The sequence below is a fragment of the Camelus dromedarius genome, chromosome 10, assembly GCF_036321535.1.
Source record: "Camelus dromedarius isolate mCamDro1 chromosome 10, mCamDro1.pat, whole genome shotgun sequence".
Taxonomy (NCBI): Eukaryota; Metazoa; Chordata; class Mammalia; order Artiodactyla; family Camelidae; genus Camelus; species Camelus dromedarius.
The window spans coordinates 51,931,019-51,956,253 of record NC_087445.1 but is presented as its reverse complement, the minus strand read 5'-3'; the positions used below and the strand labels follow the sequence as shown (position 1 = coordinate 51,956,253).

The 25,235-nt window shown below is 38.6% G+C and overlaps 2 protein-coding genes across 4 annotated transcripts; one reads left to right on the top strand and one right to left on the bottom strand.

Annotated features, from left to right (window-relative positions):
* Positions 1-1,073: 1,073 nt before the first annotated feature.
* ZNF189 (zinc finger protein 189) lies at positions 1,074-11,426 on the bottom strand. 3 transcript variants are annotated; one of them, XM_010977445.3, is made up of 3 exons: positions 11,057-11,426; positions 10,221-10,347; positions 1,074-3,735 (listed from the first exon to the last, which is right to left on the bottom strand). In XM_010977445.3, the coding sequence occupies exons 1-3, from the start codon at positions 11,087-11,089 to the stop codon at positions 2,015-2,017; spliced, it is 1,881 nt and encodes a 626-aa protein (XP_010975747.1). In that variant the 5' UTR covers positions 11,090-11,426; the 3' UTR covers positions 1,074-2,014. The 3 variants fall into 3 exon arrangements, with proteins under 3 accessions (XP_010975747.1, XP_031305975.1, XP_010975748.1); XM_031450115.2 differs by having other exon boundaries at positions 10,221-10,302; XM_010977446.3 differs by having other exon boundaries at positions 10,221-10,305; positions 11,057-11,425.
* A 191-nt stretch (positions 11,427-11,617) lies between these two features.
* On the top strand, positions 11,618-22,116 carry MRPL50 (mitochondrial ribosomal protein L50). Its single transcript, XM_010977448.3, has 2 exons — positions 11,618-11,769; positions 20,222-22,116. The coding sequence occupies exons 1-2, from the start codon at positions 11,678-11,680 to the stop codon at positions 20,607-20,609; spliced, it is 480 nt and encodes a 159-aa protein (XP_010975750.1). The 5' UTR covers positions 11,618-11,677; the 3' UTR covers positions 20,610-22,116.
* The last annotated feature ends 3,119 nt before the right edge of the window (positions 22,117-25,235 follow it).

The window sequence follows — 25,235 nt, the reverse complement described above, 5'->3', positions numbered from 1 at the left end:
CCAATACTTATCTTTTAGTCTCATCTTAAGCATCATCTCCTCTTGAAAGATTTAACTTTCTCCTTTCCTACTCTTCTAGGCACTTCATATCCCTCTCTAGAGCCTTCTGCATTATTTCTATCATTTTCTTGGAAAATAGCAGTGAATATTGCAATGGACTTGCTTTAATAATTTTTTTAAAAATCATCTTTTTTGGTTATGCTTTTTATAAGCAATGAACTGTACATACAGGCAAGAATTGTTTCACTGTTACTGAAGCTTGGAGCTGTTGCTCCAGATTCACATCCAAGAATGTGAAAAATTAGGTATTTTTAGGAGGAATATTTCACACAACCATGGCCCCAAATTATGAGGTCAACAAGAGCCAGAGCTTCCGCTCGGCAAGATAAACCATATATGGAAGAATGCAATTCCAGCAAAAAGCGTAAGAAATGTTTTAGTGTGCATGTAGCAAAAACATACACTTTGCATTTTTCAAAATACAGAGAACAGGTCTAAGAACTTCATTATTAGTTGCAACCTTGGACTGGAAACCACTAGTGCAGAGTAAGTAAAATGGGAAATTTAGGGCAGGAGGGTAATTTTATTTAAAAATCGAGTGCATTATCAGTTACTTTTTGTACTTTTCATTGGGCCACAAACTGTTTTGAAGTTAGCTATTTGGTAACTATGAGTGCTTAATTTGAATAAGGGAGTGCACAAGACGTGTTATTTCTACACATACCATAACATCCACATTTACATATGCACACACACATACATATTGAGAGATGGGAAGATGAAAGTTTGAAGGTGATGTTTAGAATGTCTAGGGTGTAGGAGAAAGGGAGGTCTTTTACCTAAACTATTAGGAAGTTAGAATTACAAGAGTGCTGGTGATCTGGAATTTTATACTCAGAAACTAAATACATGGACTTAACCTTAACTATACTATCCCAGAAAAAGTAACAAATCAGAGGTAGACCAAGAGAGAGCAACTTCCTTTAAATCCTTGATTCTAATTTTTAAATGCAGTAATATATTGGACAGCATAGATTTTTACCCTAGAGTAACAAAGAACTCTTACACAAAGCAAAAAACAAAACAGGTTTAATGATTAGAACAGATGAATTAATAGGTTTATAATAACCTAAGGGGAGCGCTACAACCAGAAATAAGGATTTTAAAATGGCATGCAAAGTCTAGTTACCATAAAAAACCAAAGCAATATCAAAATATCTCAGCTTCCTAGCATAGACTCCAGGTCTTTTTATTTCCAACTCGTGGTAATTAAAATATTTACACTTTCACATGCTACTAGTAGTGGAGGAATAAGATTATCTGTCTAGGACCACAAATATCTTTCACAGATGGGAGGGCACAAAAAGAACAGTGTCTTCCTCCACCTTTTTGGGCCCATCTTGAAAAAAAGGCACTCCCAAAGGTTCCTTGGTAACACCTTCGCTAGGTTTGTTAATTACTCACATAATCTTTATGTTTACATGTAAAGTTAATGGTCCACTCATTTCATAGATTTGGGAATCACATGGCATTAAAACTGCCTTTAGCTCACATGCCAAACAACTGGCTTTCTTAACAATGACAGAACTTTGGACACCAGTTTCAAAAAAAAAAAAAAAAAAAAAGGAACCACTATATTATGGTCTCAATAATTACTCTAATTTTCTAACATCAGCTGCTTCCAGCTCCCCTACAACAATGTAACTTTGTTCTTCTCCCTTTACTGATTATAACTAAGTGCTCTGAACCTGGGTTTAACCTTTCTGCTGAAAAATTTGTTAAAGAAAGATGTTTAAATTATTGAGTCTTTCTCTGTTTCTTTCAAAACAAAGAGTAATGAAAATTTCCAATTGCCCTTGGGCAGTTGTCCATTATTCACAGAATCTATAGAAACCATTTGCCTGAGGCCGAAGAGAATCTGCTTTATCACTAATCTGACTCATGGTGAGCCATACCGAAACTGCACTTGGGTAGCTTGGCTCAAGTCAAACTGAGCTTAAGTATTTCTCTACATTTACTGCATCCATGTAGTGTGCAGTTTTTGATGCTGAGTAAGAGATATGCGGCAATTGAAGGCTTCACCACAAGCATCACATTCATGGGTCTCTTGGCTTTTCACTTCTGTGTGGATCTTCTGATGGTTGACAAGGCTGCGCTGTTGACTAAAACTTTTGTCGCACTTCTCACACTTATAAGGTTTTTCTCCTGTGTGTATTCTCTGATGCTGGATAAGGCCTGAGTTCCGACTAAAGGCCTTCCCACATTCATCACATTTATGGGGTTTATTACCTGTGTGAACACCTTGATGTCGAATAAGATTACAAAGTTGACTAAAACTTTTGCCACACTGTCTGCATAGATAGGGCCTCTCACCAGTGTGGATTCTCTGGTGTTCAATAAGGAATGAGCTCCGACTGAAGCTTTTCCCACACACAGTACATAGGTAGGGCTTTTCACCAGTGTGGATTCTTTGATGTTGTACGAGATGAGCACTGACACTAAAAGTTTTCCCACATTCATCACATTTGTAAGATTTTTCCTTAGGGTAGACTTCCTGCTGTATAACAAGACTGCAATTTGGATCAAAACTTTCCTTAGTTTCGTTGTATGAGTAAGTCTTCTCTCTGGTGTGGATTCTCTGATGCTGAATAAGACCTGAGCTTCTACTAAAGGCTTTTCCACATTCCTCACATTTATGGGGTTTGTCTCCTGTGTGAATTCTCTGATGCCGAGTAAGGTTGCAAAGCTGACTGAAGCTTTTCCCACACTCTTTGCACTGATAAGGTCTTTCACCTGTATGGATCCTCTGATGTTCAATAAGGAATGAGCTCCGACTGAAGCTTTTTCCACATTCAATACAAAGAAAAGGCTTCTCACCAGTGTGAATTTTTTGGTGTTGTATAAGGTATGTGCTTAATCTAAAGGCTTTCCCACATTCACCACATTTATGAGGTCTTTCCCCAGTGTGAATTCTCTGATGTTCAACAAGTAATGAATTTCGACTAAAGCTTTTCTTACATTTGGTACAGTGATAGGGTTTCTCACCAGTGTGAGTTCTCTGATGTTCAATCAGGTGTGACTTCCAACTGAAGGCCTTCCCACAGTCACTACATTTATGGGGTTTCTCACCTGTGTGAATTCTTTGATGTTTAACAAGGCTCCTTCTCTGGCTGAAGCTCTGTTTACACTGATTACACTGATAGGGTCTCTCTCCAGTGTGGATTCTCTGATGTCTAATAAGAGTTGAGCTCACACTAAAGGTTTTTCCACAGTAATTACACTCATAGGGCCTTTCCCCAGTGTGAATTCTCTGATGTTCAATAACAAATGAACTGCGACTAAAACTTTTCCCACATTCATTACATTGAAAAGGTTTCTCACCAGTATGGACCCTTTGATGTTGAATGAAATGGGCCTTGCGGACAAAACCCTTTCCACATTCTTCGCATTTATGACATTTCTCTTCTGAGTTTGGTCTCTTACGGATAATATTAGTGTTTCCTCTGAACATTCTCTGTTCCTGGGTCAAGGATTCCCTTGGTATTTCCCATAAGAAGATTCCTCTCTGTTTATCTAACCTCCCAACAAGTTCAAAGGTTTCTCTACCCATAGGATCCTGGTCAATTTCACTTTTGATTCTTGTAACTATTACACCCTGTGGTTCCACTTCTTCCTCAATCTCCTCAATTTCTTGTTTCACAGTTGGCTCCTCATCCTTATCTCTGTTCAAAACATCTGGAATAAAAAATGGAAAACAGAAACATCAGCTAAGCTCTTTGTCAGTAAGAAAAAACTGTCAGAAAAAAACAAGATAATTAAGATAAATTAAGTTAGTATGTCCATAAAATGTAGTTTACCACATCACAGTATCTTTGTGATGATTAAATTAGTTCATATACATGAAGCATTTAGAACAGTACCTGGCAAAGAGTACAATCTATATAAATATTATTTAGTATTAGTTATATAATGAAATGAAATGTTTTTTCTTGGAGAGAGAGTATGAAGAGTGTTTATGAGGCACAGAACACATCAAGAGAAGCAAGCAGAGTTGGGAGGAAGGGCTGATAAGTCAACTGTGAACTATGGAAAGTAAGATGGGCCAAAAAAGAAATAAAACAAATAGTGGTGGGATAAACTGGTCGATCAAGGAAGAAAGGATAACATGGGAAGACAATAGTAGGTTCAGGAAAATTTAGGATGAGGTAGTAGTATTGGAATGTGAGTAAACCAAATAACTGATAGAAAGGAATGCATAAAATAATGCTGAGAAGGATAAAAGACAAAAACCAGGGAAAACAACAATTCATTAATAAGAACCTATTGTGATCAAAAGCATTCTAGGCATTTTATGAGTCAGGATTCAGATGTAAAGACAAGAAGACCCTACCAAATGGAATGGGTAAAAAGTACAAACAGGGGAAGAATATATGATAAAGAAAATATTAAGTAAAGCAGCTCCTATACCAAGAGACAAATGGCTTTGAAAAAGGGGTTGAAGTGACATGGAATCTATGATATAGAAAGACAGAAAAAAAATATAAAGGAACGTGGTCAGAGCTAATGGAAGAAACAAAAAAAAAGAGCAGTTCTACTATAAAATCTGATTTCTGTTTCCAGCATTTAGAGAAACTTCTCATTAAATCACCAATGACTTTCAAGTAACAAATACAATGGACATCTTCCATTCCTTATTTTACGTAGCAGCATCTGACACTGTTGACTACTCCCATTTCTTGACATTACTTTTGGTTTCTATGCTATTATATTCTAGTTCCCTCCCTACTTCTTTGGCCTTTTCTAATACATTTCCCTTATGTATTTCACTTCCTTTGTCAACTGTTTAAGGTTATTGTTACTCATGTTTACATCCTTATCTTGCACTATATACATACTCTCTATATATTGCTACTTAGATGTTTCCAAAAGTGCTCAAAATTAACGTGGTCATCATCATCTGCTGTCATGTGTCTCCACCTCTAATCATCTTCCCTTGAGAGACATCACCATCCATTACCCTTAGATCCCAAAGCAGGAATTCACCCTAGATTTCTCCCTTCCCCTTACTATTAATCAATCACAAAAATCAATGATTCTACTCTCTAGCATTTGCTTTCTTTCTGTGTTTTCCCTGGGTTACTGCAAAAACCATCTAATAATCCTTGGCTCTGGTCTTTAGGCCACATCTATTTCACTGAATCCCCAGAGAGGTTTTCATAAAATGGAATTCTAATCATGTCATCACCAGTAGATTCACTAGCACTCCATCATCTCTAAAATCAAATCAATTCTCTCTACACTATGATATTCAGCACTTCATAAGGTCTCTAAGCTTCAACTCACCCTCCTACCAGGCTCTCACACTTAAGCGGGCAAATTGCTTGTGTTACAGTCTTTTATGCGATTTCTTTGCATATCTTTTACTAAATGTCCCCCAGCATTGCTTACTTGGGAAACTCTTGGTTTCTCTTTAAGATTCAATGCAAAGTAACAGTTCCCCTACAAACCCCTCACTAAGTCCACTAGGCAGATTTAGGTGTTCTGTTTTTGATCACCAGCCCTTGTCCATACTGCATTACAGCTATTATTACACTGTACTTTTTAAACTGTCTCTTCCATTGGATTGTCTTCATAATGTTTACCCAGTGGATACTATTTCAGAGTTTTACTTAAAAGAATAAGACAAAATTACATTATTTGCAGAGGATATGAATGCCTACCTAAAATTCCTAAAAGAATTAAATGAAATATAATAGTGATAACAGGACTAATATATAAAACAAATACTGGTTCTTACTACCAAGTATAACAGTTAGTAAATATTACATAAAAATAAAATATGCTCTTCATGAAAATAAAAACCAAAAAACCTAGGAATAAATCTAAGACCCAAGAAATGCAAGATCCATAAAAATAACCCATAAAATTTTTCCTGAAGGACATGGCCAACCAAACTGCTAAAAAGATTCAATTACAAGAATCTTATTTCTTCCCAAACCAACTTATATACCTCACTGTATTCCAATCAAAATTCTATGCACCAATTAAAAAAACCCCAATGAATCTAAATTTCAAACGGAAAAATGCAGAAAGCTAGTTAAGTATAGTTGACTCTTGAACAACATGAGGATGAGGGGCACTGACCCTCCACCCTGTTGAAAATCCACGTATAACTTTACAGTCAGCCCCCTATATCCGTGGTGCAGCACCTGTGGATTCAACCAACTGTACATCATGCAGTACTGTAGTTCCTATTTAGTGAAAAAAATTCATATATAAGCAGACTCACACATTTCAAACCTATGTCATTCAAGGGTCAACTGTATATTCTGAGAGAGAGTATTAAAGTGACTTAACCTTACCAGACATAAAATGTAACATATTGCTGAAGTAAATAAAACAGAGAGGCACTTGCATGAAAACAAATAGGTCAAACAGAGAGACAGGTAAGATAAAGTGAGTCTAGGCTTCCACACAGAGCAGCCTAGAAATGACTAGCCATTAGACCCCGCTTGGTAGCTGTGATCACCCTCTGAGGTATCTGCATGCTTGTATTGTATGTTCCCGTCTGTGGTCATAGCTAATTTGTCTAGAGTAGTCAGTTGACTCAAACTGCATTTCTCCTAGTTTTCTAGGTAAAAGCATGAGAGAATGGAGCAGGACTTGCATTCCTAGGCCCAGCACAGTGCTTTATAACTACTTATTGAGTGAATGAGCAGTTGGACAAATAACTGGAGAGAGACTATAACCAAAGAAGAGAAACACTGATTTTAAGGTCTTGTAGGTATAGCAAGTCCCAGTTCTGTCAAGGTCCAATCTGGCTCAAGTAGTCTGAGCCAGTTAAAACTGATAAAGTCTATTTCAACTGAAAGAAACAAAAGATCAAGAACTGAGAGATCAAGCTGTCAGCTGTATCATCAATGGAGTTATTAGAGTTTTTAAAGAAAAATCAGCATGGTAAGAGTAGGTATGACTGAAGAGGCAAACTTACAAAGCTAGAAGAGTTGTGTTAATAAGTAAAGCAACAAGATGAAGTGGAGGAGAAACACTGTAGGGGAATAACTGAGTAACTGTAATCTCTCTTCAAGGGAGCACTCATCAAGGAGATGGAGGTAAGTCTATACAGGAGGCAGGAGAAATAACTGACGAAAATCTGTATTTCAGCTAAAATAGAGACTGAAAGTAGAAGATCACAGATGGGCTCACTGTCATGCCTTTTTCTATATGGTACTCACATTTTACAGTATGAGGCACAGGCAAGGCTGGGCATTTGCCTGGTGTTATCAACCAGGACACCATATGTGTGGCTAAAGCTGTCAGTGACTCAGAGACACCATGGCATAATGGAAAAAACAAACAAAAAACCCAGCAAAAAACAAAAAGCAGCTGATATGGCTGGAGACTGAAGTGGTGTGCAGGAAATAATGGATGAGGCTAGAAAGTTAGGCAGGGGCTATATAGGGAGGTCCTGGTATATAGGACAAGAAATTAAGATTTTTATCCTTTAAACTATCAGGAATCACCAGAAGTTTCAAGAGGTTAACTAACACAAAATCACTTTGGTGGCAATAAAGAGACTATATTAGAAGAAAGGGGGACTGGAGGCAAGGGGCTAGTTTATAGGCTAATGCAATAATCTTGTGAAGAAGTACTGAGTCTTAAGTATATTCATTCAATCACACAAATATTTAAGAAGCATATAATATATGCCTGGCTCTATGTTAAGTGCTGGAGAAATCAAATGAAAAAAATATATAGTTACTGTCCTGATGAAGATCAGTCTGTTTAGAGAAATAACATAAAAAATGATTATAATACACTGTAATAAATTCAACAATGGAAGTGTATGCAAGGTAGCACAGAGAAAGGAGTGCTGAATTCTGAAGAGGAGGCCCTTGAGATCTTCATGGATTATCTGAGATTTGCCACATGTGGGTTACTTATGTGATCTTCTAAAGAAGATGACTAAGATGACTAAGAAGCTCAACAGAAAAGATAATGACAATGATGATAAAGATAGCAATCGACATTTATGCTGTACTTACTACATGCCGGTCAGTGTCCTAAGAGCTTTACATATATTAACTGAATTAATGCTCACAATAACCCTAAAAGGGAAGTGCTATCATTACTTCCATTTTATAAAAAAAAAAAAAGAAACCAGCACAGAAAGGTGAAGTCATTCACCCATGATCACAAGGCTAGCAAGTGGTGGAACCAGGGTTTTTACTTAGGCAGCTTAGCTCTCTCAGGTGGAGATAAAGATTTGATTTGGGACTTATCATTGTGTAGCAGTAGCTGATGACCTGAGTACCAAGAAGGTCTGCCATGGAAAGTATATAGACTAAGAGGAAATCTGAGAATGCAAGGCAATGAAAGGAAGCAATAAAGAGTTTCAAATATCTATAAAGAGGTGGAATTAAGCACAATCCAGAAAGCGTCTACTGCATTTGACAGTTGGGTTACTATAGACCAATGTTAAACAACTGAAGGCAAGTGGTAGAGGCAAGAAGGTGGTGCTTAGAGATAATGGGAGGTAAAGAAGTATAGAACAAACATTAACTACTGATACAAAAACTTGGCCATGAAGTGAACGAGTAGTTTTAGGTTACAGGGAGCTGCAACAGAGACTGGCTCAAATGAGAGGTCTTCCGTCCTTCTTGCCTCAACTGGAAGAGCCATGAACACATCTATCATCAGAATAAAGTAGCAGGGGAGAAAGAATAGAGACCAAAGCTATAAGAGAAAAAAAGAAGAATGATGGGTGAGTTCTTGGAGAATGTGAAAAGTTAGGCAAACTTAAATATGCAGATGAGTGGCAGAAAAGTTGAGAGTTCATGTTTAGTGGCCTCTCTCTTCTCTGTGAAACAGAAGGTGATGTCCACCATTGAGTGATGGACCCAAGAAAACTCTTTTCAGCTTTTGAAATAGTCACTAAAAGGATCAGGGACAGGAGCAAATCAAAGCTAAAAAAGTTGCTGAGATATAAAAACCCAGTGGAGACTAGAAGAAAGAGAAGCCGTGCATATATACAGGGCATCAATCCTTTTGGTTAAAGAATTTCTCCTGCTGTGTTTAGCAATTCAGGTAGGAGAAAAGAAGACAGATTTTATAACCAGCACAGGATGTCAAGTTTGCAGAATGGGTAGAATGTAACGACAAGGCAGCAGGGGAGCATGATGGTGATCAATTTATATACAGGTCCATGGAGTAGATGAGGTGAAGTCAGGGGGGTACTGAGAGCCTGGGGGGAAAAAGAAGTCAAGGAATAGGAAACATTAAGAATAAATAGGTTGATAGGATAGGAGTAGGAGAGGTAGAAAGGTAGGAAGTTATAGTAAGTTCCACATGGGCAGAGATCATGTCTGTTTTGGTCACCTCTGTTTAATTACAGTCAATAAACATCTACTGCCTGAATAAACATAAGACCATTAGTCAAAGAATAATATATTGGGGTTTAAGATTTGCCTGCTATGACAAAATTGAGGGTATGATCATTGATGTGAGTTGTTGAATAAAAATGGAAAGCAGGATCCCTGAAGAAAATATGGTCAAGATACAGTGAGGCTTAAGTAATGACTGCATCTTCGATGGTGTGGGTTAGCATAGAGAAGACTCTGAAATGTGACAAAGTCTACGTGTTAGGGACCAAAAAAAGTTGACAGATGAGAGTGAAAAGGGACTGAGTGGGTAGTGAGACTGCTGAGGCCTCAAAGGAGAGAAATTTTGTTTCAAGGTGGGAAACTAGTGCTTTGGGAACAGTTCTGAAAAGCTAGGAGAACAATCATTTTTCCCGTTCAGGCTTGAGACAAAGGATGGTGAAGGAAGAAGATGTGAGAATAAGCAGCCCCTGCCAGAGCAGTGGTGTCCTTGGGAAAGTGCCAGGTTTCAGTTAAGGCCAGGAGGGGTAGGGAACATTTTGTGAAGAGGAACAGGGGCTCCAGAAGGCAGAGTGAAAAGGGGTGGGAGGAAAGCAGTGGGAGGATGAGCCAGGAGGGAAAGTACAGAGCAATATGGGAATGAGATTATGAAGATAGGAAGCCAGAAAGGCTTATATTTTGGTCATTGAAAGCATGCTAGGGATGAGAGTCATGGAACCAATTCATGGCTGAGAGGTTTGAATCAGAACTTTGGAACAAAGCAGTTTGGTACGGTACAGGTTCAAGTGTTCTGATTTCTTAGTTTCTTAGATATTTTCATCAGAAACAGCAGATCCTTACCTAGTGAGACCAGGTTTCCATAATTCTCCATCATGACATCTTTATACAGGCTTCTCTGAGCTGGTTCCAGATAATCCCACTCCTCCTGGGTAAAAAACACAGCCACATCCTCAAATGTCAGCAACCCCTGAAATAGTACGATTTCTGTAGTCAGTTCTTGTTGTCTCAAGGACAATTCTACCACTAAAAGTAGCAGAAGCAGTCACTTATCAGAGCCAGGTAGGCTAGGAGGAACACAAATACCTAAAGAGTTCCAAATGGGGCCCAATTCTGGGAACTGACAGAATTCAGACAGGCATCTCAAATTAGAGCCCAACTGAGCTGGGTCCTTGCCCTCTGTAGAGAAGAGCCTAAGCATAAGGCTTTCTGGGTTTACTAATTATGCCCTAATATTTTAACTTCAGTAAACTGCCCCAAGGCCTTCCCAAGTTTCCTGCACCTCATTGCCCCGTTCCAGTTCACTATTTGCACTGTCTTGAGACTCTTTCCAATTCAATTTCGTAAAGTTCGCTAAGCATCTAGCTTGGGTCCAAGCATCGCGACAGGTGCAAAAGACACAGGGGAGGGTCAAAAAAGGTGCCTCACCTAGAAGAACTCATAAATGAGAACGGTAGTTGAGAGCATCACTAATTTTCTTCAGATGGTTTATCAAGTTGCTCTTGAAAAAAGGAGTCAGTGGGCAGTTTGATCGCGAATCGCACCCCAGTGCACCACGGAATACTTCTTGCACCGCTCTGGCTCTAAAGACCGCGACCCGAGAGGGGGGGGGGGGGGGCGGTGGCGCGGCCTAGCTCGGTAGTGGAGAAAGAACGGGGATACCCGGAGGGGCGACTTACCTTGGGCTCCGGCGGGGGGCTCCGGGAGGCCATCTCTCGGTCTCGGACAGAAAATCAGGGCAGGAACCTGAGGTGGCCGCACGAAAAGGAGCCTCTGCCAAGGCCTACCCGATCGCTGAAGATTAGGCCCGATGAAGGCGAGGCCTCCAGGCTGGATCTGGCCAGGTCCTGCCTCGGTCCCAGAGCGGTCACGACCCCAGTAGCATGTCACAAGCGCTACTCGGCCACCCTCCACCCCCAAATTCCCTCTACTGTCTGACTGCGCAGCCTTCCAGGCCTTGCTAGAGCCTCCTCCCGGTTGCCAGTTCCCCCTCCTTTCAGTCAAGGAGCGCTTTGACCGCCCGCCCCCGGACCAGAAGGCGTCACCCGGAACCTTCCCGGGACACCCCCTAACTACAACTCCCGTCATGCTCTGAAAGAGCGCCTGGGTCGAGCCTTCGTCGACAACGGCTACCGGACTACAGTTCCCGGCGTGCAAAGGACGAGGGAGGAGCCGCCGGCGAGTCTAACAGGAAAAAAGGAACATCGGCCACTAAGCTTACATGCGATTGGCTGACCTTGGTGCGTCCTTTGGGGGCGGAGCTCTTGGTCCGAAGCTCTGGCTCGAAGCTCTCCTCGAAGATGGCGGCGCTCAGGTTGTCCGGCGTTACCAGAAGAGGCCTCACGTGGATAGTCTTAGGGGCGCCACGCAGAGAATTTTGGTCTCAGTTCAGGTAAAGCAGAAGGTTAGGCGGTGGGTTGTGCTAACGGAAAGTAAGGCGAGAAACTGAGAAGGATGAAAGGGCGAATTCAAAAGGGAGTGTCGTGCTGTTAACTCGGGACCCTGGTTCTGCGCCTGACCAAGGGAAAGGACGAGAAAGTGCCCGAGGGTTCTAAGTTCTGAAGTTGCAGCGCCGGTTTCCGCGAGTGATAGGTTCCAGTCACTTCTCTTGGCCTTAGTTTACTCATCTTAGAACTGAAATAACCTCTCTTTCCCCTTCCCCTTCACTCGTTAATTTATTAATCAAACAGTACTGACCCTGTGTTACAGGCACCGAGTGCCGTGTTGTATCAGGAAACAAATGACTCGTTTGGGACGAGCAACTCAATATGAATATGAAAGTGCTCGGGGAACTAAATTCATTTGCTAGTGGGTACTTCTTCACAAGCAAGATTCGGGGATAAGTGCAGCGTCCTCATTTTGTTCGTTTGTTCGTGCGTTGATTGACTCGGCATGTAGTTATTAGACGCCTATTCGGGCCCAGCTTCTCAAAGTAGGATACAGCAGCGGAAACAAAGTGCCTTTTCAGAGCGTTAGTACTCTGACAAATGAGGAAACTGAGGTCCCACAGAAAGGAAATATTTTGCTAAGAGTCAGAAAACAAGTTAATGGCAGATTTTCCTGACTCCCCATCTACTAATACTCCCACAGTGCAATTTTGTGAAGGTAAATCCATTTGACTCAGCGTTAGGAGATCAAAACTTGCACGAACCTCAGGGAACAATGTATGCCCTCTTAGGTTTCAGACAAAAACTGCTTCAGTCCAAAAGGGTTTTTGTCATCAGCTCATGTATTTATTAGCTTCCCTTCTTTTTTCGTTAATATTTATTAGTATTTCTCAAATCTCCTACAAGTTTGTTTCATTCACTCATTCAGCAAGTATTTTTAGAGTGTCTACTGTATGTCCCGTGTCTAGATGTGAGGGATACAGTTTTTAATAAGACAGACAAGATCTTTGTCCTTATAGAGCATATGTTTTGGCAGAGGAAAAAAATGAACAAATATAGAATATAATTTCAGAAAGTAGTCAGTTATGAAGAAAACTAGAGCAGTACAGGTGCACCTTGGAGATACTGTGGTTGGTTTCCAGAGCACTGCAATAAGGCGTATCTCTCAATACAGCATGTTACACGAATTTTTTGTTTTGCCAGTGCATTTAAAGTTAGGCATACACTACACTGCACTGTGTTAAAAGCAATAGCATGTCTAAAAAAAAAATACATGTGTCTTAGTTAAAAAATACTTTTTGCTAAAAAATGCTAACCATCTTCAGAGAATTGTAATCTTTTTGCTGGTAGAGGGTCTTGCCTCAATATTGATGGCTGCTGACATTTCAGGGCAGTGGTTGCTGAGGGTTGGGGTGTCTGTGGCAATTTCTTAAAATAAGGCAGCAAAGTTTACTGCATGGATTGACTCTTGCTTTCATGAATGATTCCTCTGTAGCATGCATTTCTGTTTGAAAGCTTTTTACTCACAGTAGAACTTGAACTTCCAATATTGGAATCAATCCTCTCAAACTGTGTCCCATCTTTTTTTTTTTTTTCTTCTTCTTCTTTTTTAAGGACAAGGTTCTGTCTGTACTGAAGTCATAAGCATCATTTTCCTCTTCAGTCATTTTATCAAAGACAAAAGATCATGCAGACTGCTCATCTGCCTGAGACTCCTCAATCAGTTGCCCCTTCTTTAGCAACTATGTTTATGTAACATTGTAAATCCTTTGTTGTCTTTTCAACACTCTCCACAGCATCTTTAGCAGGAGTAGATTCCATCTCAAGAAACTATTTTCTTTGCTCATCCATAAGAAGCAACTCCTCAAAGTTGGGTTTTTATTATGAGACTGCAGCAATTCAGTCACGTATTTAGGGTCTATTTCTAATTCTGGTTCTCTTGCTGTTTCTACTACATCTGCAGTTACTTCCTCTATTGATGTCTTGAACCCCTAAAATTCATCCATGATAGTTACAACCAACTTCTTCCAAACTCCTGTTAACATTGATATTTTTGCATCTTTCCATGAATCTGTAATGTTCTTAATGGCCTCTAGAGTGGTGAATCCTTTCTAGAAATTTTCAACTGATTTTGCCGAGATCCATCAGAGCAATATCCATGGCAACTATGACCTTAACAAAATGTATTTCTTTTTTTTTTAATTTGATGAATTTTGACAGACATATACACCCATGAAACCACCACCACCATCAAGATAGCTAACATTTCCATCACTCCCCAAGAGGTGCAATTTTTGAATTCCCAATTTATCCCTTCCCACCCCCTTTAACCCCTGGTAACCATAAGTTTGTTCTTTATGTCTGTGAGCCTGTTTCTGTTTTGCAGATAAATTCATTTGTGTCCTTTTTTTAAGATTCCACATATAAGCAATATCATACATACATTTCTCTCTCTTTCTGCTTCACTTAGGATGACGATCTCCAGGTCCATCCATGTTATGCAAATAGTTATTTTATTTTTTATGGTTGAATAGTATTCCGATACATATATAATATTATATATATATCTCACACATACACACCACATCTTCTTTATCTGGTCATCTGTTGATGGACATTTAGGTTGTTTCCATATCTTGGCTATTGTAAATACTGCTGCTGAGAACATTGGGGTGAATGTGTCTTTTTGAATTATATTTTTCTCTGGATATATGCCCAGGAGTGGGATTGTTGGATCATACAGCAGTCTAGTTTTAGTTTTTTAAGGAACCTCCATACTGTCCTCCATAGTGGCTGCACCAATTTACATTCCTACCAACAGTGTAGGAGGACTTCCTTTTCTCCACACCCTCTCCAGCATTTATTGTTAGTGGACTTTTTAGTGATGGCTATTCTGATTGGTGTGAGGTGATACCTCATTGTAATTTTGATTTGCATTTCTATAACAATTAGTGATGTTGAGCATCTTTTCATGTACTTGTTGGCCATCTGGATGTCTTCTTTGGAGAGACGTCTATTTAGGTCTCCTGCCCATTTTTTGATTGGGTTGCTTTTTTTGATATTAAGCTGTATGAACTATTTGTATATTTTGGGAATTAGTCCTTTGTTGGTCACATAATTTGCAAATATTTCCTCTCATTCTGTAAATTGTCTTTTTGTTTTGTTGATGGTTTCCTTAGCTGTGCAAAAGCTTTTAAGTTTAATTAGATCCCATTTGTTTATTTTTGCTTTTATTTCCATTACCACAGGAGCTGGTTCAAAAAATACATTACTAAGATTTTTGTCCAAGAATGTTCTGCCTATGTTTTCCTCTAGGAGTTTTATAGTATCTGGTCTTACATTTAGGTCTTTGATCCATTTTGAGTTTACTTTTGTATATGGTGTTAGAGAATGTTCTAATTTCAGTCTTTACAGGTAGTTGTCCAGTTTTCCCAGCACCACTTATTGAAGAGACTTTTCTCCATTGTATATTCTTGCCTCCTTTGTCATTGATTAACTGACCATAAGTACATAGGTGTATTTCTTTCTATCCTGTTCCATTGATTTATATGTCTCTGTTTTGTGCCTGTACCATACTGTTTTGATTACTATAGGTTTGTAGTATAGTCTGAAGACAGAGATTGTGATTCTCCCATCTCCATCCTTCTTTTTCAAGATTGTTTTAGCTGTCTGGAGTCTTCTTTGTTTCTATACAAATTTTAACATTTTTTGTTCCAGCTTGGTGAAAAATGTCATTGGTAATTTGATAGGGATTGCATTGAATCTGTATATTGCCCTGGGTAGTATGGTCATTTTAACAATATTGATTCTTCCAACCCAATGACACCGTATATCTTTCCATTTGTTTATGTCGTCTTCAGTTTCTTTCATTGGTGTCTTACAGTTTTCGGAGTACAGGTCTTTTGACTCCTTGGGTAGGTATATTCCTAGATATCTTATCCTTTTTGGTGCAATGGTAAATGTATTGTTTCCTTAATTTCTTTTTCTGCTATTTCATTGTTAGTGTATAGAAATGCAACTGGTTTCTGTACATTAATTTTGTATCCTGCAACTCTACCAAATTCATTGATGAGTTCTAGTAGTTTTCTGGTTGCTTCTTTAGGGTTTTCTATGTATAGTATCATGTCATCTGCATACAGTGACAGTTTTACTTCTTCATTTCCAATTTGGATTCCTTTTATTTATTTTTTTCTTCTCTTGATTGGCTAGGACTTCCAAAACGATGTTTAATAAAACGGGCGAGAGTGGACATCCTTGTCTTGTTCCTAATCATAGATGAAATGCTTTCAGCTTTTCCCTATTAAGTATGTTAGCTGTGGGTTTGTCACATATGACCTTTAGTATGTTGAGGTATGCTCCATCTGTGCCCACTATCTAGAGAGTTTTCATCATAAATGGATGTTGAATTTTAGCAAAAGCTTTTTCTGCATCTGTTGAGATAATCATATGGTTTTTATTCTTCAATTTGTTAATGTGGTATATCACATTGATTGATTTGCAGGTATTGAAAAATCCTTGCATCCCTGGGATAAATCCCACTTGAACATGGTGTATGATCCTTTTAATGCATTATTGGGGTCGATTTGCTAGTATTTCGTTGAGGATTTTTGCATCTATATTCGTAAGTGATATTGGCCTTTAATTTTCTATGTGATATCTTTGTCTGGTTTTGGTATCAGGGTGATGATGGCCTCATAGAATGAGTTTGGAAGTGTTCCTCCCCGTGCGATTTTTTGGAATAGTTTCAGAAGGATAGGTGTTAATGCTTCTCTAAATGTTTGGTAGAATTCACCTGTGATGCCATCTGGTCCTGGACTTTTGCTTGTTGGGAGTTTTTTTTAATACTGATTCAATTTCAATACTGGTAATCGGTCTATTCATATTGTCTATTTCTTCCTGGTTCAGCCTTGGCAGATTGGCAGATTGTACCTTTTTAGGAAATTTTCCATTTCTTCTAGGTTGTCTTTTTTGTTGGCATATAGTTGCTCATAGTAGCCTCTTATGATCCCTTGTATTTCTATGGTGTTGTTTGTAACCTCTTCTTTTTCATTTCTGATTTTATTAATTTGGGCCCTCTCCCTTTTTTCCTTGATGAGTCTGACTAAAGGTTTATCAATTTTGTTTATCTTTCCAAAGAACCAGCTTTTAGTTTCATTTATCTTTTCTATTGCTTTTTGTCTCTGTTTCATTTATTTCTGCTCTAATCTTTATGATTTCTTCTGTTAACTTTGGGTTTTGTATGTTCTTCTGTCTCTAGCTGCTTTAGGTGTAAGTTTAGGTTGTTTACTTGAGATTTTTCTTGTTTCCTAAGGTAGGCTTGTATCACTATAAACTTCCCTCTTAGAACTGCTTTTACTGCATTCCAGAGATTTTAGATTGTTGTGTTTTCATTTTCATTTGTCTCAAAGTATTTTTTAATTTCTTTGATTTCTTCAGTGATCCATTGGTTACTTAGTAGCATATTGTTTAGCCTCCACCTGTTTGCAGTTTTTTTGCAGTTTTTTCCTTGTTTTTCTTGTATTTCTTAATATATTTGTATTGATCTTGATCCATGGGCTGCAGGAAGGATTCTCTGTTAGCTGGCATGAAAACAGCATTAATCTCGTACATCTCTGTCAGAGCTATTATGACCAGGTGTATTGTCAATGAACAATAATATTTTGAAATATTTTTTCTGAGCAGTAGGTCTCAACAGCAGGCTTTAAATATACAGTAAATCATGTTGTAAAGGGATGTGCTGTCTTCCCAGCTTTTTTGTTTAATTTATAGAGCACAGTCAAAGTGAATTTAGCATAGTTCTTTTTGGGGGAGCCAGGGGGAGATTAGGTTTTTATTTATTTATTTTAATGGAGGTACTGGGGATTGAATCCAGGACCTCATGCATGCTAAGCATGTGCTCTGCTACTGAGCTATATACTCTCCCCTTGAATTTACTGTAATTCATAAGGGCCCTAGATGGTAAATGAGCATTGGCTTCTAGTCACCAGCTATGTTAGCCTCTAACAAGAGTCAGCCTGTTCTCTGAAGCTTTGAAGTTAAGCATTAACTTCTCTTCTCTAGCTATGAAAGTCCTAGATGGCATCTTCCAATACAAGGTTGTTTTGTCTACATGGAAAATCTATTGTTTGGTGTAGCCACCTTCATTATCTTAGCTAGATCTGGGTAATTTTGTGCATCTTCTACTTACGCTACACCTTGTACTTTTATGCTCTGGAGACAGCTTCTTTCTTTAAACCTCATAAAGCAACTTCTGCTAGCTTCACACTTCTCAGCAGCTTGCTCATCTGTCTTAGCCTGTCATAGAACTGAAGAGATTTGGGGCCTTGCTCTGGTTTAGGCTTTGGCTTAAGGGAATATTGTGGCTGGTTTGATCATCTGTCCAGACCACTAAACCTTTCTCCATATCAGCCTTAAGGCTGTCTTGCTTTGTTTATCATTTGTGTGTTCTCTAGAGTAACACCTTTAATCTCCAAGAGCTTTTGCTTTGCATTCACAACTTGGCTAACTGTGGCACAAGAGGCCTAGCTTTCAGCCTATCCTGACTTTCAATATGCCTTCCTCACTCAGTTTAATAATTTCTAGCTTTTGATTTAAAGTAAAAGATGTGCAACTATTCCTTTCACTTGAATACTTATAGGCTGTTGTAGGGTTATTAATTGGCCTAATTTCAATATTGTTGTATCCCAGGGACTAGGGAGGTCTGAGGAGAGAGACAGGGAAACAGCCAGTTGGTGGAGCAGTTAGAACACACACAGCATTTATTGATAAAGTTTGTTGTCTATGTGGGCATGGTTCATGACGTCCCCAAAACAATTACAATAGTAAATCAAAGATCACTGATCACAGATTACCATAATAAATACAATAATATTGAAAAAGTCTGCAATATTGTGAGAATCCCCCAAGTGTGACACAAATACATGAAGTGAGCAAATGCTGTAGGAAAAATGGTGCTGATAGACTTGCTTGACGCAGGATTGCCACAGTCCTTTAATTTGCTTAAAAAATGCAATATCTGCAAAGTGCAATAAAATAAGGTATGCCTGTATAAGAGATTACTGAGATGAAAAGAATGGATTACATGTCATTATGATGAGATGTGACTGGAGTAGTTTGAGGAGAAAATGGGAGGTGAGGAAGCAGAGGCTGTAAGTACAGGCAATGCTTTTGAGAAGTTTTGTTGTAAAGGAAGCTGGAGTGGAACATGGAATCTGGGGGGAATTTTCTTTAAAGATGGCAGGTTTTAGCAGCATATGTGTGACATGGGACTACTCTAGTAGATAGAGGGTGATTGATATAGAAGGGATGCAGAAATAGGGATAAATGGCTGGAAGAGTCTTTGAGTAGGCACAGTGGAATAGTGTTACAATCCATTTTCTTGGCTAGGCGTTGTTCATTTACAGTGCCCTCCAATTTCTGTAGGGATGACCAATCCCAATCAGATGCCACTTCCACAGAAGGCAGGAGTTAGTTTATGAACAAACAGTAAACACTGGAATAGTGTGTCAGGCAGATGCCCTCACATTGGTTCATGTACTTGATTAGTTACTCAGGCAGTTTTAAATGACCCCCAAACCAAAACAGATCTTTGTTTAGAAGTTTATAATCGGGTGCAGTGGTTCTTAACTGGGGACAGTTCTGCCCACCAGGGTATATTTGAAAATGTCATGGTTATTATGACTAGAGGACAGGAATGCTACCGGCATTTAGTCAGTAGAGGCCAAGGATGCTGCTAAGCACCTTAACAATGAACAGGACAGCCCCCCACTACAAACAGTTATCTGGTCCAAAATGTCAATAATGTTTGTTTGAGAAATCCTGACCTAGTAAGAGAAGTAGAATGTAAATAAAGTTAAAACTCAAGTAGGATTCAGTATATTCTGAGAGCAATATAAAGTGCAATGGGAGATGAGAGGAATTTATAATTATAGTTGATTGAGGAAATCAAGTAAAGCTTGAGAGAGAACAGAGTTGTCCTAGGACTTAAAGGATAAGTAAGATTTCTGTAAGTGGAGATGAAAGATAGGATATAACTTGAGCTAACACATGATACCAGGTAAGTGAAAAACAATGTAGTTTAGTTTGGGTAGAACATAGAATGTGCATAGGAGATTAGTGAGAAATGAGGTTTGAGAGATTGGGTTTGGATCTGGGAGGACTGGAAATCCCAGAAAGAACAATTTACCTTCTTCAATCATTGTTGGAATTCTTAGAGCATGTAAAATCTGTAATTAGTTTTTGTTTTCTCTTTGTGTCAGTTCAGTTCAGCTATAAGCTTCCAAGGGCAGGGACCTAATCTTATTCTTTGTTTTCTCAGCAGTGCCCAAAAGAGTAGTAAGTGTGCAATTATTTGTTAATTTAGATTGATGGGCAAGATTGGGTCTGGTATTTCTCAACGTGTCAACCTCATTAATGCAGTGAACTAAAGATTCACATATTTGTTTTTGATTATTCCAGAAAAGAGAAACAGCCAGTGGTCGCTGAGACAGTAGAAGAGGTGAAGAAAGAACCTATCCTGGTGTGTCCACCCTTACGAAGCCAAACATACATACCACCTGAAGATCTCCAGAGTCGTTTGGAATCTCATGTCAAAGAAGTTTTTGGCTTATCTGTTCCCTGCAGCTGGCAGGACATATCCCTGGAAGATGTTCATCTGAAGTTCAGTTTCTTGGCACGTGTGGCTGATGACTTGGGCCATGCAGTGCCTAACTCCAGGCTTCACCAGATGTGCAGGGTCAGAGATGTTCTTGATTTCTATCATGTGCCTGTTCAGGATAGATCTAAATTTGATGAACTTATTGCCAGTAATCTGCCTCCCAATTTAAAAATCACTTGGGGTTACTGAGTAGTTCAGAAGAGGAACAAACACATTGGAATCATTTTATTTCCCTGTTTATCAGACTATTTGATACTTTTCCATGTGAAATGCTGTCAGAACTGTTCTCTAAACCCACCTTTTTTGTGGAAGAATGTATTATCTTTTTTTAATATCATGAATTGAAAAATAGCAGGATTTTCTCTTTTTGCATTTGCTGAAACTTTTCTTTTTTTAATAGTACCAGGTTATTAATAATTTATGGAAATATTCTTTTCTGGAAGACACCATAATTAACTTGGGTTTAACATATAAGGCTGTTACATTTCAGATGTGGTCTTTATTTTTTTTTTATTGAGGTATTGTCAGTTTACAATGTTGTATCAGTTTCTGGTGTACAGCACAATGCTTGAGTCACATGAATATACATATATTCTTTTTCATATTCTTTTTCACCATAAGCTACTATAAGATGTTGAATATATTTCCCTGTGCTGTACAGTAAGAAATGGGCTGCATTTCTTGCTCCATCTTGTCTGGTTGTGGGAATTTGGGCAAGTTACTAAGAACCTCTAATCCTCAGTTTATTCATCTATTAAATAATAGTATAGTGATAGTTCTCCATAATGTTATTGTGAGAATTAAAGGAGATAGTAGAAGCCAGCAACTTATTAGAGTAACTGGAAACACTGAACATTCAATAAATGTCAGCAATTATTATTATCACCTTCTCTAATAATTATTAAATCACCATACCTAACCAGACAGATCATCTGTATTTCTTTGAAGAGTAGGTCTGAACTTTTAGTTACTTGAGAAGCCTTAAACATAATGCTGTAGTACTTTCTAATCCACATATTTTCTTTAAATTTTAAAATGTGCTTTGCTGCTAGAATAAGGTTAATGCATATTAGCCTGTATTTATTGCTAATAATTTTTCTTAGTAAAAACTGATCTAAGTAAAATCAATTCTCTGTACTACATCCTTTTTCATAGAACGATCACCAAAATACGATCAAAATTACAATAGTAAGATGAGCAACAATTACTGACAATCTACTGATACACTGAATTTTAAAATAGCTATTTTTGATGCATGTAATGGAATTGTCCTTGAATTATCAAATAGGCCTTGTTATCATTGTGCTAGCCCTCTGCTTGGCTTAGATGACAAATGATGAGGTTCTGTGATTCTACTTTTCACTTTCTTAGCCTGGTTCCCCTTATATGTGCCGCATGACTTTTCTACTGTTGTTCTCCAGTATCACATAGACAGCTAGTTAATGACTACGCCACGCCTGGAAACCAGATTTCTTTCCTGGGCTCAGAATACTTCCATTAAACCTGCTTCACACTGTCTCTTCTGTGGGATGATAGATCTCAGATACCTCAGTTCCTTGAAGGTCTAATTTCTCCATCTGTTGATTTGAAGTATCTTCTAAGGCCTCTAAATTCCCTGATCCCAAATTTGCTGCAGAAGTTTTAATGAGAGTTAGTGTTCTGTTAAAGGCCAGAAATAAATTAGATAAAGCCTGCACATATCTGAGTCACCTTTTTTTGTTCATCTATGTTATACTTGCTTTTACTTTATCTTCTGCGGCCGAATCCATTTTGAGTTCTCATCTCACCTCGCTATGACTGAGATTCTGTATCTTTTATATTAAGACATAGAATTTCAGAGCTTGAAAGTTTCTTTTAACCCAAAGATGGAGTAAGTCAAGTTACTTCTCTTAATACTCAGGGTAGAAAATGGAGAGTGTATATGATTCACTCAGTTTGTTTCATTTTTTTTTTCCTTCATCCTAAGAATTTCTCTCATTTCTGTCAGCTAGATGTCAGTGGTACATTCTTTCATATTTTTCTAAATAGTAAGAAAAAAATCCTTGAACATTACTTAATAAAATGTCTTATTTTCCTAAGAAAATGTAGGAGATCAATTAAGGCTTCAGAAGAGATGTGACTCTCTGAAACTATCCTTGCATGGGGCCATTGCTCAAGAATAAGCAAGGCTTTATTTTGTGCCATTAAAAAAAAAAAAAGATCTTAACTCCTTCTCCTTTGCTCTCCCATACAAATTGATGCCTGAGAGCTATGCATTCTACACATAAACAACTCATGGACATGTTATTTCCTTTTTATTGCCACTGGTGTTACTCGACTCAGGGCACCATCATTTCTTGTCTGTACTATTGCAATAAGCTTGGCTTTTCTGCCTCAGTTTTTGCAAGTCAGAGTCATAAGACTGGGTTTTCTAGAACACAAGTTATTTTACTCACTTGTTTATCAATCTCCCAGTTTACTATAGGATAAAGGCCAGGCTTCCTAGAAAGTTAGATAAAACTTTCTGTGATCTGACTTCTGCAGACTTCTACCTTACCTTATGCCTATCCTTAAAATCTGTCCTGATTCTTCTCTGTAGTTAAGAAAAGAGTCGAAGCTGCTTGGCATGTTCTTCAAAGCCATCCCCTGTCAGGTTACTTTTTTCTTTTCCAGCCTTATTTTGCTACCTCCCATCTTACACTCTAAACTCAAGGAATGAACAACTACTGTGGTTCCATAAATGCATTGCTTCTGGGTTTTTGCACGTGTGCCTCCCATGGTGATTCCATTAGGAATGTTTTGGCTGTGTTTCCAGAAAAGTTGCCGAGGCTGTCTTAAACAACATCAACATAAGGCATTTTATTCTCTCATGTAACATATCTGGAGATAGGTGGTTCCAGATTTAGTTCTCCATTGAGCGCCTGATTGTGAAGACTGAATTGACATTTCTGTAATTTTCTGGCCTTCTTAAGGTCACAATGTGGCTGTGGCATTTCAGGTATTAAGTCAATATACCAGCATTATAAGAAGGAAAGAGTGGTCAGGAACCTTGGTTTTCTCCTCATGATTCTATGCCATTTGTTTGTGTGTGTGTGTTTGGGGGGGAGGTAATTAGGTTTATTTATTTAATGTTTTTATTGAAGTATAGTCAGTTTACAATGTTGTGTCAATTTCTGGTGTATAGCACAATGCTTCAGTCATACAGGAACATACATATATTCATTTTCACATTCTTTTCCACCATAAGTTACTACAAGATATTGAATATAATTCCCTGTGCAATATAAACTTGTTTATCTATTTTATATATATTAGTATTTACAAATCTTGAACTCCCAGTTTATCCCTTCCCACCTGCTTCAGACCCTGGTAACCATAAGTTTGTTTTCTATGTCTGTGAGTCTGTTTCTGTTTTGGAGGGTCTCCTGGGGACATGGGGGACGGCTGCAGCTCACTCAGGGGACATAAAAGCTGGTGGTGGACATTCTGGGAGTGTTAATCTACATGAGCTTTCTTGGAGGCTGACATCTTGATTGGATCATTAGCACCAAGACCTAGCCCCACCCAACAGCCTGTAGGGAAGCCTCAGGCCAAACAACATGCAGGGTGGGAACACAGCCACACCCGTCATCAGACTTCCTAAACCACAAAGCCTCTAGATACAGCCTTACACACCAGAGGTCCAGGACCAAGGTTCACCCAGCAGTGGGCAGGCACTGGCTCCTCCTGCCAGGAAATCTGCATAAGCCTCTAGTCCAGCCTCATCCACCAGGGGCAGATACTAGAAATAAGAAGACAACAATCCCAAAGCCTGTGGAAGGAATCCACAAACACATAGAAAGATAGACAATATGAGGCAGCAAAAGAATATCTCCCAGGCCAAGGCACGAGATGAAATCCCAGAGGAAGAAATAAGTGATGAGGAGATAGGTAATTTATCTGAGAAAGAGTTTAAAATAATGATGGCAAAGATGTTCAGAGAACTCAAGAGGAGTATAGATGCACAGAGCAAAGTTTTTAGCAAAGAGTTGGAAAATAGAATATGCAAACAGTTGAAGAATAAAATCAGTGAAATGAACAATACTCTAAAAGGAACGAAGAATAGACTAAATGAGGCAGAACGGATCAGTGAGCTAAAAGACAGATTGATGGAAATCACTACTTCAGAATAGAAAAAATAAAAGGAATGAGAATAGTTTAAGAGAACTCTGGGACAACATGAAGCACTCTAATATTCACATTATAGGGGCCCCAGAAAGAGAAGAGAGAGAGAAAGGACCTGAGAAAATTTTAGGAGAGAGAATAACTGAAAAACCCCCCAACTTGGGAAAGGAAACAGTCACCCAAGTCCTGGAAGTGCAGAGAGTTCCACAAAGAATCAACCCACCGAGGCACACGGTCATCAAATTGACAACAATTAAGGATAAGGAGAAAATATTAAAACTAGCAAGAGAAAAGCAACAAATAACATACAAGGGAATTCCCATAAGGTTATTAGCTGATTTTTCAGCAGAGACTCTACAGGTCGGAAGGAGAGGGATGATATATTTAAAGTGATGCAAGGGGGAAACTTAGAACCAAGAATATTCTATCCAGCAAGGCTCTTGTTCAGACTTGATGGAGAAATCAAAACTTCACAGACAAACAAAAGCTAAAAGATTTCAGCACCACCAAACCAGCTTTACAGCAAATGTTAAAGGACATTCTCTAGTCATCAAACCATAAGAAAAGAGAACAAAAAGAAGAAAGAAAAGAAAAAAACACCTACAAAAGATTGCTTTGGCTGTTCAGGGTCTTTTGTGGTTTCTTGTAAATTTTGGAATTGTTCTAGTTCTA

Bases quoted from the DNA above. Each gene is read 5' to 3' on its own strand.
- ZNF189 (XM_010977445.3), bottom strand. From the start codon at position 11,089: ATGGCCTCCCGGAGCCCCCCGCCGGAGCCCAAG. The intron at 10,348-11,056 runs GTAAGTCGCCCC...GTACTATTTCAG, and splicing joins GCCCCCCGCCGGAGCCCAAG to GGGTTGCTGACATTTGAGGA. The intron at 3,736-10,220 runs GTAAGGATCTGC...TTTTTATTCCAG, and splicing joins TGGAAACCTGGTCTCACTAG to ATGTTTTGAACAGAGATAAG.
- MRPL50 (XM_010977448.3), top strand. From the start codon at position 11,678: ATGGCGGCGCTCAGGTTGTCCGGCGTTACCAGAAGAGGCCTCACGTGG. The intron at 11,770-20,221 runs GTAAAGCAGAAG...TGATTATTCCAG, and splicing joins GAATTTTGGTCTCAGTTCAG to AAAAGAGAAACAGCCAGTGG.